Source organism: Solea solea, chromosome 13 (assembly GCF_958295425.1).
Source record: "Solea solea chromosome 13, fSolSol10.1, whole genome shotgun sequence".
In the NCBI taxonomy this organism is placed as follows: domain Eukaryota; kingdom Metazoa; phylum Chordata; class Actinopteri; order Pleuronectiformes; family Soleidae; genus Solea; species Solea solea.
The window spans coordinates 15,203,915-15,218,625 of NC_081146.1; the positions used below are offsets into that span (position 1 = coordinate 15,203,915).

General features: G+C 40.4%; 2 protein-coding genes across 3 annotated transcripts in view; one reads left to right on the forward strand and one right to left on the reverse strand.

Moving 5' to 3' along the window:
* The first annotated feature begins 343 nt into the window (after positions 1-343).
* Positions 344-7,673, forward strand: zgc:110410 (uncharacterized protein LOC553618 homolog). Its single transcript, XM_058647457.1, has 12 exons — positions 344-440; positions 518-630; positions 1,320-1,468; positions 1,739-1,907; positions 2,321-2,399; positions 2,819-2,872; positions 3,148-3,238; positions 3,405-3,442; positions 4,016-4,103; positions 5,744-5,833; positions 6,414-6,461; positions 7,036-7,673. Exons 3-12 carry the CDS (start codon positions 1,364-1,366, stop codon positions 7,186-7,188), a joined length of 915 nt encoding a protein of 304 aa, XP_058503440.1. The 5' UTR covers positions 344-440; positions 518-630; positions 1,320-1,363; the 3' UTR covers positions 7,189-7,673.
* The window catches only part of LOC131471125 (ankyrin repeat and IBR domain-containing protein 1-like), a 31,206-nt gene continuing 24,154 nt past the window's right edge, over positions 7,660-14,711 (reverse strand). For both annotated transcript variants that reach the window (XM_058647454.1, XM_058647455.1), the window contains exons 18-20: positions 12,218-12,329; positions 11,599-11,642; positions 7,660-10,801 (exon numbers count right to left, since the gene is read on the reverse strand). In XM_058647454.1, coding sequence (XP_058503437.1) covers positions 9,887-10,801; positions 11,599-11,642; positions 12,218-12,329 — 1,071 coding nt within the window. In that variant the 3' untranslated portion in view covers positions 7,660-9,886. The remainder of the gene's footprint in view (positions 10,802-11,598; positions 11,643-12,217; positions 12,330-14,711) is intronic.

Genomic DNA, 14,711 nt, shown 5'->3' on the forward strand with positions numbered 1-14,711 from the left:
TGACTTGTCTTGAATGAGCATGTTCCCGTGTCTCCAGCTAAATCCTTAATTGCTTTGTGTAGCGCGATTGATCTTACATTCGTCTCTTTGTCACGTGACGCTTCCCACTATCAGTGTGTAACCACGGTGAGCCAGAACCAAGTCACGTGACTCCCAGGATTTCACAGGGTGCCATTGTACTACACTCACCTTTTTGCTCTTAGCACAGCGGGAGTTTCTGTACACACACACACACACACACACACACACACACACACACACACACACACACACACTCTGCATGCTGGACAGCAGGCTAATGGTGTGCCATAATGTGGAATTGAAACTAACATACTGTACCTTTGTTGAAGCATGTAAGAGCACGACTAATGACTTATCCTGTGGCCTGTGTCTGCATCCGTGTTGGTGAAAGAAGAATGTGAAGACAAAGTGGCAGCCTGGTTGGTTTTAATGACATTTAAAAACTTCATCTGAATATCCCATTGAGCCTAATGAGGGATACATCCTTTCCCCCTAGAGCTAAAGTCCTGTCTCTGTGGGAACGAGCTGATAGCAGGTAGACTTTGCCCTGAAGGGGAACCAACACTACAGGAAGAATAGCAGAGCACATTTCTCGCTGCCACCGCAAAGGTAAGACGCATCATAGTGGATTAGAGCTGTAATTTTGATTTATATGAACAGACCTGAAGTCAAACAGCAGTTGATCGCCCTTTTTTAAGTACTAGACAAACATTAGGTGGACTTGTGAAAGGGTTTCATTCATTATTTTGTCCAACGTGATTTTCAAGCCTAGTACACGGAAACAAAGTCCACTCCAGGTCGAGATTAATCACTAATAGGACTGATAGGAAATGTATTAATATCGATTATAAATGTCTCTTTTGTTGGTTTCCTATGTACAGTTAGTGTAGTGTGTTGTTTTACTGTAGCCTTTGTCGCTTATTGTAATTAATGGGAAAAATGCCATGTCTTTAATAAATAACGTATGAATATATAATATATCCCTGGGTTTTCTGTCTGTCACTCCGGATGACAAGTGAATTTCCTCCGAGATCAATTAACCACAACCTATTTGGCCATTTAATATACACACAGCACCATTAAAAGGAGGCTCTAGGATATAATTAAGGATGATAGTCATGGATGGCTGTCCATGTTTGTATGATGCATCATTTTGTAATTATCCATTATTTGTTTCGCACTGACATTGGCCCCATTTGCGCATTTAATATCACTGATTAAAGCACTGGCACTATTCAAAAGGATGCTTTTGTGTTTTGGCCATGACCTTAAATTTGCTTGTTTGTCTTTTCTGTCAGTTTTGTCCCTTGGTTGATTAAAGCATCTGAAAGTTGTCTGTGGAATGGACCAAACTAAAGGCAGCCGTAATGGTGAATATGGATGGGGTGAGCCTCAGCCCAACCCTCAGGACTATGGACAGAACTCTTACACGGGAGTGAGCTATCAGGTTAATATTAATATCAGACTAGTTTTATTATTATGGAAGGTAGTCACATGGTTTTTATGGAACACATAAAAGCTTTGATCATTTTAAAACCTTAATCATCAAAATGTCCACAGATACTGTTTGCATTTGAATTTTGCATAGATTAGATATTTATTGTTTAAAAAGAAACACCAGTGTTTGTGTGACTTTCTGTTTTTGTTTTTTTGTTTTGTTTTTTTTTTGTTTAGAAATGTAGTTTGTGCAGTTGTTTGTTTGTTTTTTCATGAGCAGGTGGGGGGAGGGAACGTTGCAGTGATCACTCCTCCCGGCACATATGATAACATGATCCATCCTGAGGATGTTGGAGCAGCTGGAGAGAACCAGCAGTATGGACAAGCTCCACCTGTCTACAGCCATGGCTTAGAGGAGAGCGGTTTCAGTGACGCTGCCATACGAAGAGGTGAAAAGACGGGAGGAATGGACGGAGGGAGGGAGAGAGAGAGAGAGAGAGAGAAAGCATGATCACAGCCGAAAGGGGATCAACAATATTTACTCCCTTATTTGCTTTGCAGTGTTTTCTCTGGATTGATTTGTAATTGAAAATTGTTCCCTGGTCTGTGCAGTATCCAGCCTCCGCTCCTCTCCTCCTCTCACACAGCAAAAAAAACCAAAATCATTTTAAATGAGAGGATGGAATGCAGATTGGGTGAAAATAAACATTTTTGAAAACTGCTGCAGCATAAACAACCCCACCTGCCTGTCAGCCGCACTGTGGCAGAATTTCTTTTGTCATCCTTTCTCCTTTCTGTTTCCCTCACTGTCGATCATGTCTTCGTGAGCCCGACTACCTATGTTGTGTTTTTTTCTGAACAGGTTTCATAAGGAAAGTCTACTTGACCTTGATGATTCAGCTGCTGGTGACAGTCGGGATCATCTGTGCTTTTCTATATTGGTGAGGTACCATCACACAAAGAAGCTACACTCTTTAAGAATCCATGACAGACACCCATCCATCTCTCCACCAGTGTAGTGTGTATCAACATCATTTAAGCGCCGTTACAACCACAGTTGTCCCCACAAACTGCACAAATCAGCATAAACCTGCACATCCAGACAAGCTGCTAGAGAATAAAAGAGCATTTCTTCCATATATTTTTTCACTGGCAATAGTGTGAGAGCTTTATATGTTTTGTATAATAGATGTGGTCGAACGTCGCTACTGTAATTTCTTTTCATAAATTGTATTCCGCTCCCATGTGCACAATGCTCCCTCCTCTGTTAATATTTAATAAAATCATTCTCTTGCCTCTATCAAATGAATGGCGCCTCTATTAAACACTCCCACTCTTGCTTTTCCTTATGCAATAACAGGGACACTCTCAGGATATGGGCACTGGACACCTACTGGTTCTGCTACACCATGTTGTAAGTTCCATTGTCTCGACATTGCACGCAGTTTGACAATGAACTAATCTCTTTTTCTTTCTTTTTTTGATGAGTTACCTGAATGAATTTATTGCTCATGAAATCCAGAGAGGTATATTACAAACTGTCACTCTCTGGTCTGAACCCCAGCTGCATAAATAATGCACTCAGTGAATTCACATATTGAACACACCGTGTTTTGTTTTTTTTTTTCCCCCGGTTGAAGGTCTGTTTATTTGCTATTTACGATACACTCTATATTCTGTGTGAAATAGGGCAGTGGTGACGGTGCTCATCGTGGCCTTGTCCTGCTGTGACAACCTCCGTCGTCAAGTCCCCCTCAATTTCATTGCTCTGGGCCTGTTTGTGAGTAGAAGCGGTACCAGCCAGGCATCAAATTAAACCCCCACTGCACCTGCTCTATTTCACAGTTTGTTTTTGTTGTTGTGGGTTTGTTTTTTTTTACTTTTGTGTTTACTTTCCATTTCACTCACCCGCTCTCCTCTTATCTATTTCTCTCACCTTCTCTCAGACTATCGCAGAGGGCCTGATGCTCGGATCTGTGACAGTGTGAGTGTTTGTTTCCAGGGATGAATCCCGTGAAGCGCATGCTGACGCATGTTGTCTCGTATTGGATAGTATGTTCATGTCGGGCGATGAAGCCATCAAACCTGATCAGCTGGTGGCAGCACATGGAGTTATATTTTGCTGGATCCAGCGGAAGATAAATCAGGAGCATCACAAGTGTTTCAGAGCCAATCTTGCTGTTCCGGAGCCTGTTAACATAAGTTGCCTTTTCCATCCGAGAGTCTTTTTTTTTTTACAAGCATGTCACTCATCATCTGAGGCCTGACTATCAATACTGCATTGGAATTATCATATTTATGGGATATTGCCATAACTGAAGCTGGAGCTAATCTGAAATGAACTTAGGAAATGCATAATGTAGTGCATATCCACTGGAGGTGGCTCTAGTTGAAACATACTGTATAATACAGACTATTAAATGAAAAACAAGAACATTTCTTACAAGAAAGAAACCTTTGAGATGAAAGAAAAGCCCACAGTTCATGAATCTTCTTTACCTTATACTATGAGGTACTTTTGTGCTATTTCCTGATTTGATCTGATTTCCGTCTGCAGGTTCTTTGACGCTGAAGCAGTTCTGTGGGCAGTGGGGGCAACAGCGCTGGTGTCCTTTGCCTTGAGTGTGTTTGCTATGCAGTCAAAGGTAACACCTGTCACACAAAAGGGAAATTCCATATAGTGCAGCTGCTTTGCTGTATATATTGAGCTGTGTTTGAGCCGAGCTGTCGACATGCAGTCATCAGCAGTGGTTTCAACTCTGATGGGTCTGCTGTCCGGGCAAAACTGTGATTACTGCTGAGATCAGTCTATTTGGCGACGAGGTTAATTCCTGATGTTCAGTGGTGGGACAGAGTTAAACCCTGACGTGGCCGACTGTCACACTGCCCGAGGCTGCGACTATAAATGTTGACTTTACAGCCTAGATTACTTATTTAAATTCCCTTCCTCTTCCATTCTTGTCTGTATGCAGATATAAACTGTATTTACTGTTTACAAGGTCATTTATTTTATTTTCTGTTAAGTGTCTTTAAAGGTGCTTTATAAATAACATGTATTATTATTTCTGGTGTGTTTTGTGCAGTCATATAAAGACAAAACAATTCATTTCTTGATCGCATCTAAAACACAGAAACTGAAGTGAACAACTGGATAAAAGTTGTGTATAGTGTTAATCTATTTAGTTTATTTTAGTTGCAATTAGAAGTCTCATTATTCATTACTGCTTTTTGTTTTCGGGATTTAAGAATTTACTGGGTTTTAACAGGCTGGTTAATGACATACTGAGTGAATCATCTCATCAGTATCAACACAGACAGAATGGCTACAGAACTGAGAGCAGTCCACAATATAATCCCATAAATCAATCCCAGCTTCTTGGCATAGAAGTATGAATGTTGTGTTTGTGAGAGGACTGTTTGAAAAAAGACTATGCAGCCATTTCATGACAGAAAGAGAAGCCTATAAATTGGCTCATATTCACAACAAAAGTTAGGGAAAAAAAAGACAAATAATTGTGGCCAAATTCAAATTTAGTTGTAAGTCCCTGCAACTGCTTCTAAATGCAGTTTCACACATTTTGCCACTTATGGCTGCAGAGTTTTATTCCTTCTGCTAAGATTTGATAAATCAAGTGAGCAGGTGTCTAATGATTACGCTGGAATATATTAGGTGTTAAATGCTTGTTGCTCATTATTCGTCTGTAGCAGGGAGGCATATGCATTTGGGCTTAATAGCCTGCATATTTAAGATAACACTATGACATAAATAGACCCTGAGGCCATAATAAATATAGTTTTACTGGTTGAGTGTACATTAAGTTTATATCTTCTAACTCTGTAGTAGGTGCTGTCTCCAGCACCTTTTTGCTTTGCAGTTTCCACTGTGCAGTCTCGTGTGAGTCTTTTTGTTTGTTTCTGTCACCATATAAATGTCTCGCAGCATTTCCTCAGGTAATCACTGTTCATGTTTCTCTTTTCAGTCAATGTGAGAAGGTCACGCAGGCCACAAAAACTACCTCCGCTCACATATGCCTGCGTTGCATCTTGTTGATTAATTATCCGGGAGCTTTGTATCCAGAATCATTAGGATATTCTTGCGTGTTAAGCGGCAATATGTCTCAATCATTGAGTAAACTGCCGTGCCTCAGCTCAGCTGCAATGCAGACGACCTTGAGCGCCCCGGCTCTCATGGCAGTGATGAGTTTAAATGTTCCGTCTACAGTTTTCTGTTTGAGCGGCTCATCACATTCAGTGTTGCTCTCTTCTCCCCCCTTTCTGGCAACAGTGGGACTTCACTGCAGCATACGGGAGCTTGTGGGTGTTTGCCTGGACCCTCTTCTCCTTTGCATTGCTTTGTGCAATTCTCCGATCGCAGGTAAATCAAGCAGCCAGTGTGTTTACAGTGAGAATGGCTTTAAAAATGCACCGCAGCATCATGTGGTTAATGGCACACACAGCCTCCTTGCTTTTATTCCTAGGATGTAGTGGCACTGACCTGTGAGCTGAGCAGCTTATAAAGGAGAGAGCGTACACATTCAAACCCTATCAGGAGTTGCACTGATCTCAGACTGATGCATTTGAATGTACATTGCTACATTGTTTACTGTGACGGCCCTAAGCGGCAAATTTACAAGACTAAGCACTCCACTGATTTTAATCTGCCGTATGTGACACATGAACTGGAACAGAAAATAAACTCTGCCATCTTGAAGGATATTCTGGTCACTGTTTATCAGCCTTTACCATCATATTTACTAAAATGGAAAAAGGGATTTAAGTGTGCACATTTTTTTCCATCTGTGGAGTTAATGGATGAGACAAAAAGTATCTGCAGCAGACATCAGTAAGATAGAAAATACCAAAAAAGGGTTTTCTTGAATGGATGTTCCTGTTGACAATAATCTCAAATCCGCACGCGTGTTGCTGAATAAACCTATGTTTACTTCTTTCAACAGTATCTCTACATATTATATGCCTGCCTGGGAACCCTGCTGTTTTCATTAGTAAGTACACTGTTTCCTGACAGAATATTCTGCACAAGTGGTCGAAATGAGAACCCAGTGAAAATGACCTTTTGAAATGAAAGAAAGCGCCACCGAAGAAGTTTTAATGTCAAGTGAGTGTATGTGTGATGTAAGATTTGATCCCAGGGCTGAGCGGCCTGCTACCACTGTTTGTCACAGTGGTTAGTATCAACACAGAGACTGTGATGTCCTTGTGCCCTTTAATTTCAATTATGCAGCGCTTAACAGCGGTGGGCTTCATTTTCACAGCAATCTCTCTGTGTGCCTGTGGCACTAACAGTAAATGTTGTGACCCATCTCATCAGCTGGTGGAACAAACAGCGGCGACACACAGAGATGAGCAGGCCGTCAGACGGCAGTCACATCTTACTCTGAGCTGCACAGCTCTCACTATCATTTCATATGGGGCCGTTTATCGGCACACTTGCCGCTCTGAGAGATAAGGACTACTGCCCGTGTTTACTTTCGATTCTGTAACCGTTGCTCTGTCATCTGACTTCAGACGTCAGCGTTGGTCGCGCTGAAGTGTTTCATCTCTCTGTTTCTCCTGCAGTACTTGGTGTTTGATACACAGCTTATCCTGGGTGGGAAACACAGAAAGTATGAAGTGTCTCCTGAGGAGTATGTGTTCGCAGCTCTGAACCTCTATTTGGACATTGTCACTATGTTCTTGCTGCTGCTGCAGCTCATCGGCCTCTGCCGCTGATGCAGACAACAGTGTGCTGGAAGGGACCTTCGTATTTAAAGACAGGAGGGTGCAGTCAAGATACAGAAACGTATGTTCTGCTATAATACGGTACAATACAGTGTGTGTTCATGTTTTGTTTTAAAAGTGCTTTTTGAGATGTTAATATTATACCATAGTTACATTTCTACAAACATTGTACTTTAGTGCATTCAATATTCATTCCTGTTGAATTTGACCAGTGTTCCTTAAACAAGAATCTGAATTAGAAACAATCAGAAAGTAGCTCAGACTCCCTGTGGTCTGGACGTTTTCAGCTTTTCTAATTTCTAATCAGATTCTAGAAAACAGAATCGCGCCACTTTAACACTCCCATAGATCGCACTGGTTGCTGTGTGAAATTACTGATGTACTGTAGTATAATATAGTAATCTCAATGATCAATTCAATTCAAAACGCACCCGACTCATCCAAAGGTATACAAACCACACATTAAAACTCAACACATAGTTTATTGGCATCATACATCAAACGTTGTTTGTTTTTTTTCATATAAAGAGGGAATGTATCAAGTATAGACTATGAAAGTGCAAATAGCATTTCAAGGATTAGTTGCTTCACAATAGAAAACCTAAAAGGAGTTACAAAATATTAGATGCCATCTTGAAATAAAATCACCTGGACATTAGAGGAAGAACAAACTCCATTTACCCATTTCAGCGCAGCATCGTCTTTACACAAAAAAGGGGCAACATGTGTTATCTCCTCTGTTTAATCCACTTACATTAACAGGACCAACAAAGTTAGCCCATCTAACCGTTTGGCACTCCAAAGTTTCACAGCTTCTCAAAGCGTTCATTGATTGCTGAATTAAAGAGGCTCCCAACATTGTTTACTTTAGTTTGTACAAAAATATGAAACACTGATGTATTCATTTCATATTGGTTATTCACACTCGGTTTTTCTTGAGCAGATCAAATGTAATTTCAAATAAATACCTACCTTATATTGCAACTTTCCTCCATTTTAGTGTCTTCAGGTATGTCAGGTACTATACATGATACACTTACAGTGGGTCAACTAAAATCAATACAGTGATTTTCTTTTCTAAACCACAGAAAAACTGCTGCACAAAGAAGCAAGAAATAAAACGGGGGGTTTTTTCAAAGAGATTTTGAAAAGTATGCCATTAACCACTGTTACCCATTATAGCAAATCATATAAAGTCAGTGTTAACTGTTAATACCTCTATAATAAACAAAACATCCCCTGCTACTATTTTTGTTGTGTTTTTGTTTTCCTGTTTAAAATCAAAGAGTTCATACTTGCACACTACAAACTTTATGTGAGAAAAACAACTTTTAAGGTAACAGGTGTTTGTTTTGTTTACACTATAAAAATGGTGTAATTAACACTCAGAAAAAAACAAATGTGTGAAAGAAGGATAAAATAATGGTGATTGACATAAAGGCACTGTATCTCTAAATGTGTAGAGAACTGCTTCAAAAACATGGGACCCTTCATGTGTGTGTGTGTGAGAGGAAACACACATTCATCTTTTCTCCACGTATTACCCTTCAGTCCAGGACAAAGCTTTTCTTTTGTTTCACTTACATTGGACCAAGAGATTAATTAGTGACCTAGGGTTGGTTGATTTATTTACGGAAATCTGTTCACTTCATCACACGTCATTCAGTTGCAGTACTCGAACATTAATTCATTAATTCATTAATGAATTGATTAATTACGATAAGCTACAGTGGATGTCAGAATATGTTGTTACAAAGGTGTGAGGTGATTGATGCTGAGCAGCCCCTCTGGGTCTGTCAGTGTTTGTTGTTTTTGGAGCTCTTGTGACAGTTCCTATTCAAAGTGTTCTTGGATTGAGGCTTTGAGAGGAAAAAAACCCTGTCAGGTCCATCTTGAAATGGTTCAGAGCCCGAGTGGCTTATGCGTTGAATAATGCGAGTGTTTCACATTATGAAAACCCTTATGGCCTTTAAACTACAGTTTTAAGCAGCACAATACAGCGCTTGGAGTTTAAATTTCAAGCAGTCGCAATCTTAAAAATATGGCTAGAGACTTTTCACATTAAAGTTTAGCTGAGTCATTCAGTCGACTGTATTTAACAGGCACAATTTTCTTTGAATAATCCACTTGGTGACTGCAAACTGTGCTTTTGCTAGTCAGTGTTTGGCACCTATAATATAGGCAGATATGGGCAGGAGCAACAATCTTTACACTACAGGATGAATATTGGATATTAATCCCTATGTAGAGAGGGAAATCTCCCTCAGACCTGATTCAGACACAAACAGTAGGCTTTTAATCCAGTGGGAAACAAAAAATTCTGCACAAGGCTTAAGTATCTAAATCTCAGATCGCCTTGCTTCCTTCTCTTCCGGAAAAAGCTATTTTTTCTTATTTCTATCAAAAGTCAATTTTAGTAAATATATAATTGAAATTTGAAACAGAATGTTTTCCCTCCTTTATTAGTTTATTGTGTCCAGGTGGGTTGGTTGATGTCACGACTGTCTTTACAGTCCTGAAAAGACTACAAGTGTCAAAAAACTTTGTCCCCAACCAAATATGAACTGACACATTCTTCAGTCTGTTTACAATCCGCCAAAACAGCTACCAATCCTCAAAACTATTTATCTAGTGGTTTTTGGCCTTTCTAAGAAAAAAAAAAAGCTTCTTTTCATCTCAGCCAATCAAATCATACCAGGTGCACTTGATCCTCCCACTCAGACGAGCTGGTGCTGGGCAGCTGGTCGGAGATGGAGTCACATTGCGGAGTGTCGACGCGGCGTACCTTTGGGCCTCCATGCTCAGCTGGGCGGTCTGCGCTTGGGTCAAGACTGGCCATGTAAGGTAGTGATGTGGTGTCCAGCCCCAATAGGTCTAACTGGGTCGGCCTCTCAGCCAGAATGCCGTCTTTTTGCCTTTCATCCAGGTCACTAAGTCTCTGAGAGCAGAAACCCACCTCTGCCATCACTTCCTGAGGCAGGACAACACCAGCTTTCTCATCTTCTTGCGGACACACGGCTCTACCCGTATGGAGTGCACCGAGGTTTGAATCTGTGTCGGAGGAGGTTGATGAAACCAGGGTGATACTTTGAGGATTCATGTCATGGAACCAGGCCATGATGTTGCCCAGCAGGTTAGCGTTTGCAGCTAATGCAGAGGATGAGGATTGGTCGTGGTTGCTGCATGAAGTCGAGTCTACCGTGTCACTTGATGAGAAGATGCCTGTTGATGAGCTACTGTCTGGAGCCATTGGTATTGGCAAAGAGGCCCCATAGGCCCGATGGTGACTGTCATAGTGATGTACTGAGGTGGTTAAGCTAGTAGCAGCAGAATACTGGCTGCTGATGTTGATGTTGCCAAGTCTCACTAAATTATCTCCCAGCTCCAGCAGTTCTGAGCTGCTCAGAGAAGCTCTGGGGAGGACCTCCACACCAGGAGCACTCTGTTCAAGCCTAGAAGGCAGGGATGTGCCAATGGCTCCAAGTGAGGCTTCATTGGCAAGAACCTCATGGCTGGACCCACTCCCTGCCAGCCCAGAGTCCTGGAGTGACAGCTGAATGGCCAGTAAAATGTTAGGGTCGTCGTCATCTAAGGAACCAAGACCCTGCGGGAAAACGAAGAATACACAGTGTCAGTGACTTTAAGTACCTGAAATCAGTCCAAGCATATATGATCCATTTATAGCTGCAGCCGTTTCAAACCTGCAGTTTAACTTAAACCTGCACAACCTCTTAGCAAAAAATGTGCTATGTAACATCTATACCTATTGACCTATCTTTCTTCGCTGCTGCATTGTTTTTGTTGTACTGTTTACATTTTATGAGTCTGACACACCACTGGACACGGTTGGCAACACTGTATATTTTTGCTGTCAACAAATACAATAGAATAATAGTGAGTTAGTCTCCCTCGCCCAGTGCTCATGTCAGTAATGATGAATGAGGGTGTCACCTGGTCGCACAGTGTAATAACATTTTAACAGTTTTGGGACAACAATGGATAATTTCAGTTTTGACATTAGGAAGACTTGGGCTAAATCTGTGACCATACACATGCCATCATTAAAATGTGCCTTATAGTCCTATGTAGTTCTGTAAATTAGCTTCTATGGCCTCATTTCACTAAATGGCTCAATTTTCTCCGATTTTTTTTCCTCCTCCAATGTTTGTATAATTTAACAGTCTAAAAAATACAATGCATTACATTTTTAAAAATGTCCTGTTTAAAAGATTTAACTAAATTAAATATGGCATCATTATCAAGCCACAGAGACAAAAAGCCCCAGAAATGAGTTCAATTACATTTACGCTCAACTTTTTCATCATCTTAAGTCGTTTAAAAGTTTCACCGGCTATGAGATAAAAATTGGGTTGCGATAAAAATGGGAGCATGTGTTCTCACCATCAGCGTGCCTTGTCTTCTTCCACCTCCGATATCCTGTGCGTCTATGAAGAACAAGAAATCATCATCATCATCACTGTCATTAAACTAAAACTTTACAGCTGCACTTTATGTTCAGGGAAACCATCATCATTTTAATGAACACAGCAAAATCGGTAACCGCAACATCGCAGAGCATGTGCATTCAGCATTTTAGCAGGATATTCAGTGATTTGGTATCTTTATCTGAAATCAATTAATCCTTCTTGGCAAAACAGAATGTTTTAGATGGCTTAAAAGCGAAAGAGACAAAACTGCACTGTGGTGGATGACACTGATGGATTGGAATATTGGCTTGTTGATCTTGAGTAGGTGTGATTTTTTTTTAAGGTCTGGGTCCGTATACCTAATTTGCAGCAAGCTCCCCAACTTATGCATTAGCTGAGACGGCATACATGATAAGGAGTGTAGGTGAAGGACAGGGAGGATACATTTACTTTCCTGAACCTGCATATTGTAGCTTTAATGAAGAATTTAAATGTGCAAATAAAATGCAAAGAAAGAAACACAACCCGGTCCATCAGCAATAAACGACAGAAGGAATCCACAGAGGGAGACTGTTGTATAATCACTATGGTACCTAAAATGCTGTCGCTGGGGTCATCAGGATCAGGTGTATTGCTACGCAGACTAGACATGTCACCTCGCCTCCGCTGCCGATGTCTCCGTCTATACTGGAAATCTGCATACTCCTTAAAAACAACGAAAGAAGGACATTTTAAAAACGCATCACCAAGTATCAGTCAATTTACATTTCAACAAATACTGTGCTCATGCCATTCATCCAGTCACTATGTCCCAAACTCTACAGCAGCAATACAGACTCCCACTTTCTTTGATTAAACTTTTAATCCGTGAATATAAAACTTGTAAGTTCTATTCAAGTAGCACAGCACTTTGCTTTAGGGATGGTCTGAATCTTGTGTTCCAGCAAGATCCACACCTGGATACTTCTTCAATCACTTTTATCTCCAGACCACTAGGATTAAATGTTGAAAAACACTATGTGCATAAGTCCAAGTCCTCTCAAAGGAAGCAGAATACCGTATCAAATATAAAAGTGAAAGTAAATCAAATATTTAATCACTAGCTAGTTTTAAAAACATGGCTCAGAATTCATTAAAATACAGATTTTGTCCAGGTTTAGTTACAGTGGTAAGAAAGATAATGTGGAGTATTCCTCAGTCAAGAGGACTAAACAATCTGCTTAAGCTACTAACCCAAAAACAACTATATGGTTTTGAGTCAAAATAATATATGAAATATATACTGAACACAGTCCTAAAACATTCATAGTGCTGGTGACGAACATACATGTGTAATTATTATTTTCTTGATTGTTTGTTTTTGCGTATGATCCCTTGCATTAAATAAATGGTCAGCAATAACCCAACCTTCTGTTGATGCAGACCAGACATAACGACATTCAAGAGGACATTTTGAACAATTATTTTTTTACAGAACTGTTCATGGAATCCTGCAACACCTAACATTTGCTGATCTTCAGCTGGCAGACAGCCACCTTGATTTTATGCTGGAAGAATCCAGTGGGATGTCTTCATATTTGTATGCAGTGCTCTTCCCCCACCGCCAAATGTAGGGCTGCATGTTCTTTCCATATAATTCTGCCTTCGTTTCATCAGTGCACACATCATTTTTTTCCAGTGGTGCTGTGGCATAGCAAGGTTTGTTGTTTAGTAAGAACCCTTCAGCAATTGGTTATCTAATATTTAAGCAATTAAAAAAATAGGTTTGTGCATCGCCAGGAAGGAACCTTTTGGACAATTTGGCAACCCCATCTAACAACACCCTTATCAGATTTGTTATGAGGATATTGTCAAAGCTGACACACCATCTATCATTTGAAAAGGCCAAGATTGTTTATATCGTCTCTCTCTCTCTCTCTCTTTTTTTAACTTTTTTGGTAATACAAGGATGGGATAGAGATGGATCTGTATGTGTGAACATTAGTATGATGTTTGCCCGTGTGACCCATGATTCACGCCGAGTGCATGATTGAGTGGAAGACTAATGAACAGAAATGTTATCCAGGTCTTAAGTGGTCTTACATTCACCTCTAAGAAGAGCTTTTACAGCACCCAGACACAATTAATTATAGAAAGTTTGTTTTATTGGGCACAAACAAACTACCTGTGGATGGTTATTTGTCTCTATATGTGGCCCTGTGATGGACTGGCAAAATGTCCATGGTGTACCTTGCCTTTTGGCCTAGGACAGCTGAGATTAGCACCAGCGCCCCCCACGACCATGTGGAGGATAAAGTGGTAGAAGATGAGTAAGTGAGAACAGAAGTCTATTGAGATGTATTTCCTGTAAGGCACAGGCATCAGCAGCCGAGGAGGGTTCACATACTTTTTCCAACCCACACTGTGAAATGTGTAGGTTGTAGTGTATACATGAAATGAACGTCAAAAAATTGTGCACTTAATCTTCGAATATAATTTTGCAAGAACATTTAGTTGGTTTCAAAGTTCTTGTACTTGAACTGCTCGTGAATGCAAGGCTGCTTTGTTGGTCGTAAACCAACAAAGAAAAGGCCTAACGTAAACTGAAACGCCTTGCATGTCTGCATGTCAATGCCTCCAGAGATAATCAACTGTAATCTCCGTTCAATCATCTCATACATTTGCAAAGGTCATCGAGTCTCATAATGAAAAGTCTGTCATTTCATTTTTCCAGCGCTCTAAAAATAGCCCACTATAAAGTGATGCAGGCATTGTTAGAACCATGGAGAGGACCATCTGTAGCTGTGCCTGTGAGGTGCTGTCATCAGGCTTTGATTATTACTGTGCTGTTTCCATTAACAACTGCAGCTGAGAGACACAGGCTCTTAATTAGGGGACAAAAGTAAAAAAAAAAAAATGTTAACAGTGGCATTATGCTCAGCATCTGCCAGCATTTACAGTGAATTTTCGCAAAGTCCAAAATGATTTCTTGACAATAATAGAATATCAGCTTGCTTTTAAGATATTTAAATCCTGTCGGAGAAATGGGAGGTGGAGGTGAGATGAACGTCTCACCTTAGCCAGTGCTGATTTATATTTTGAAGATAA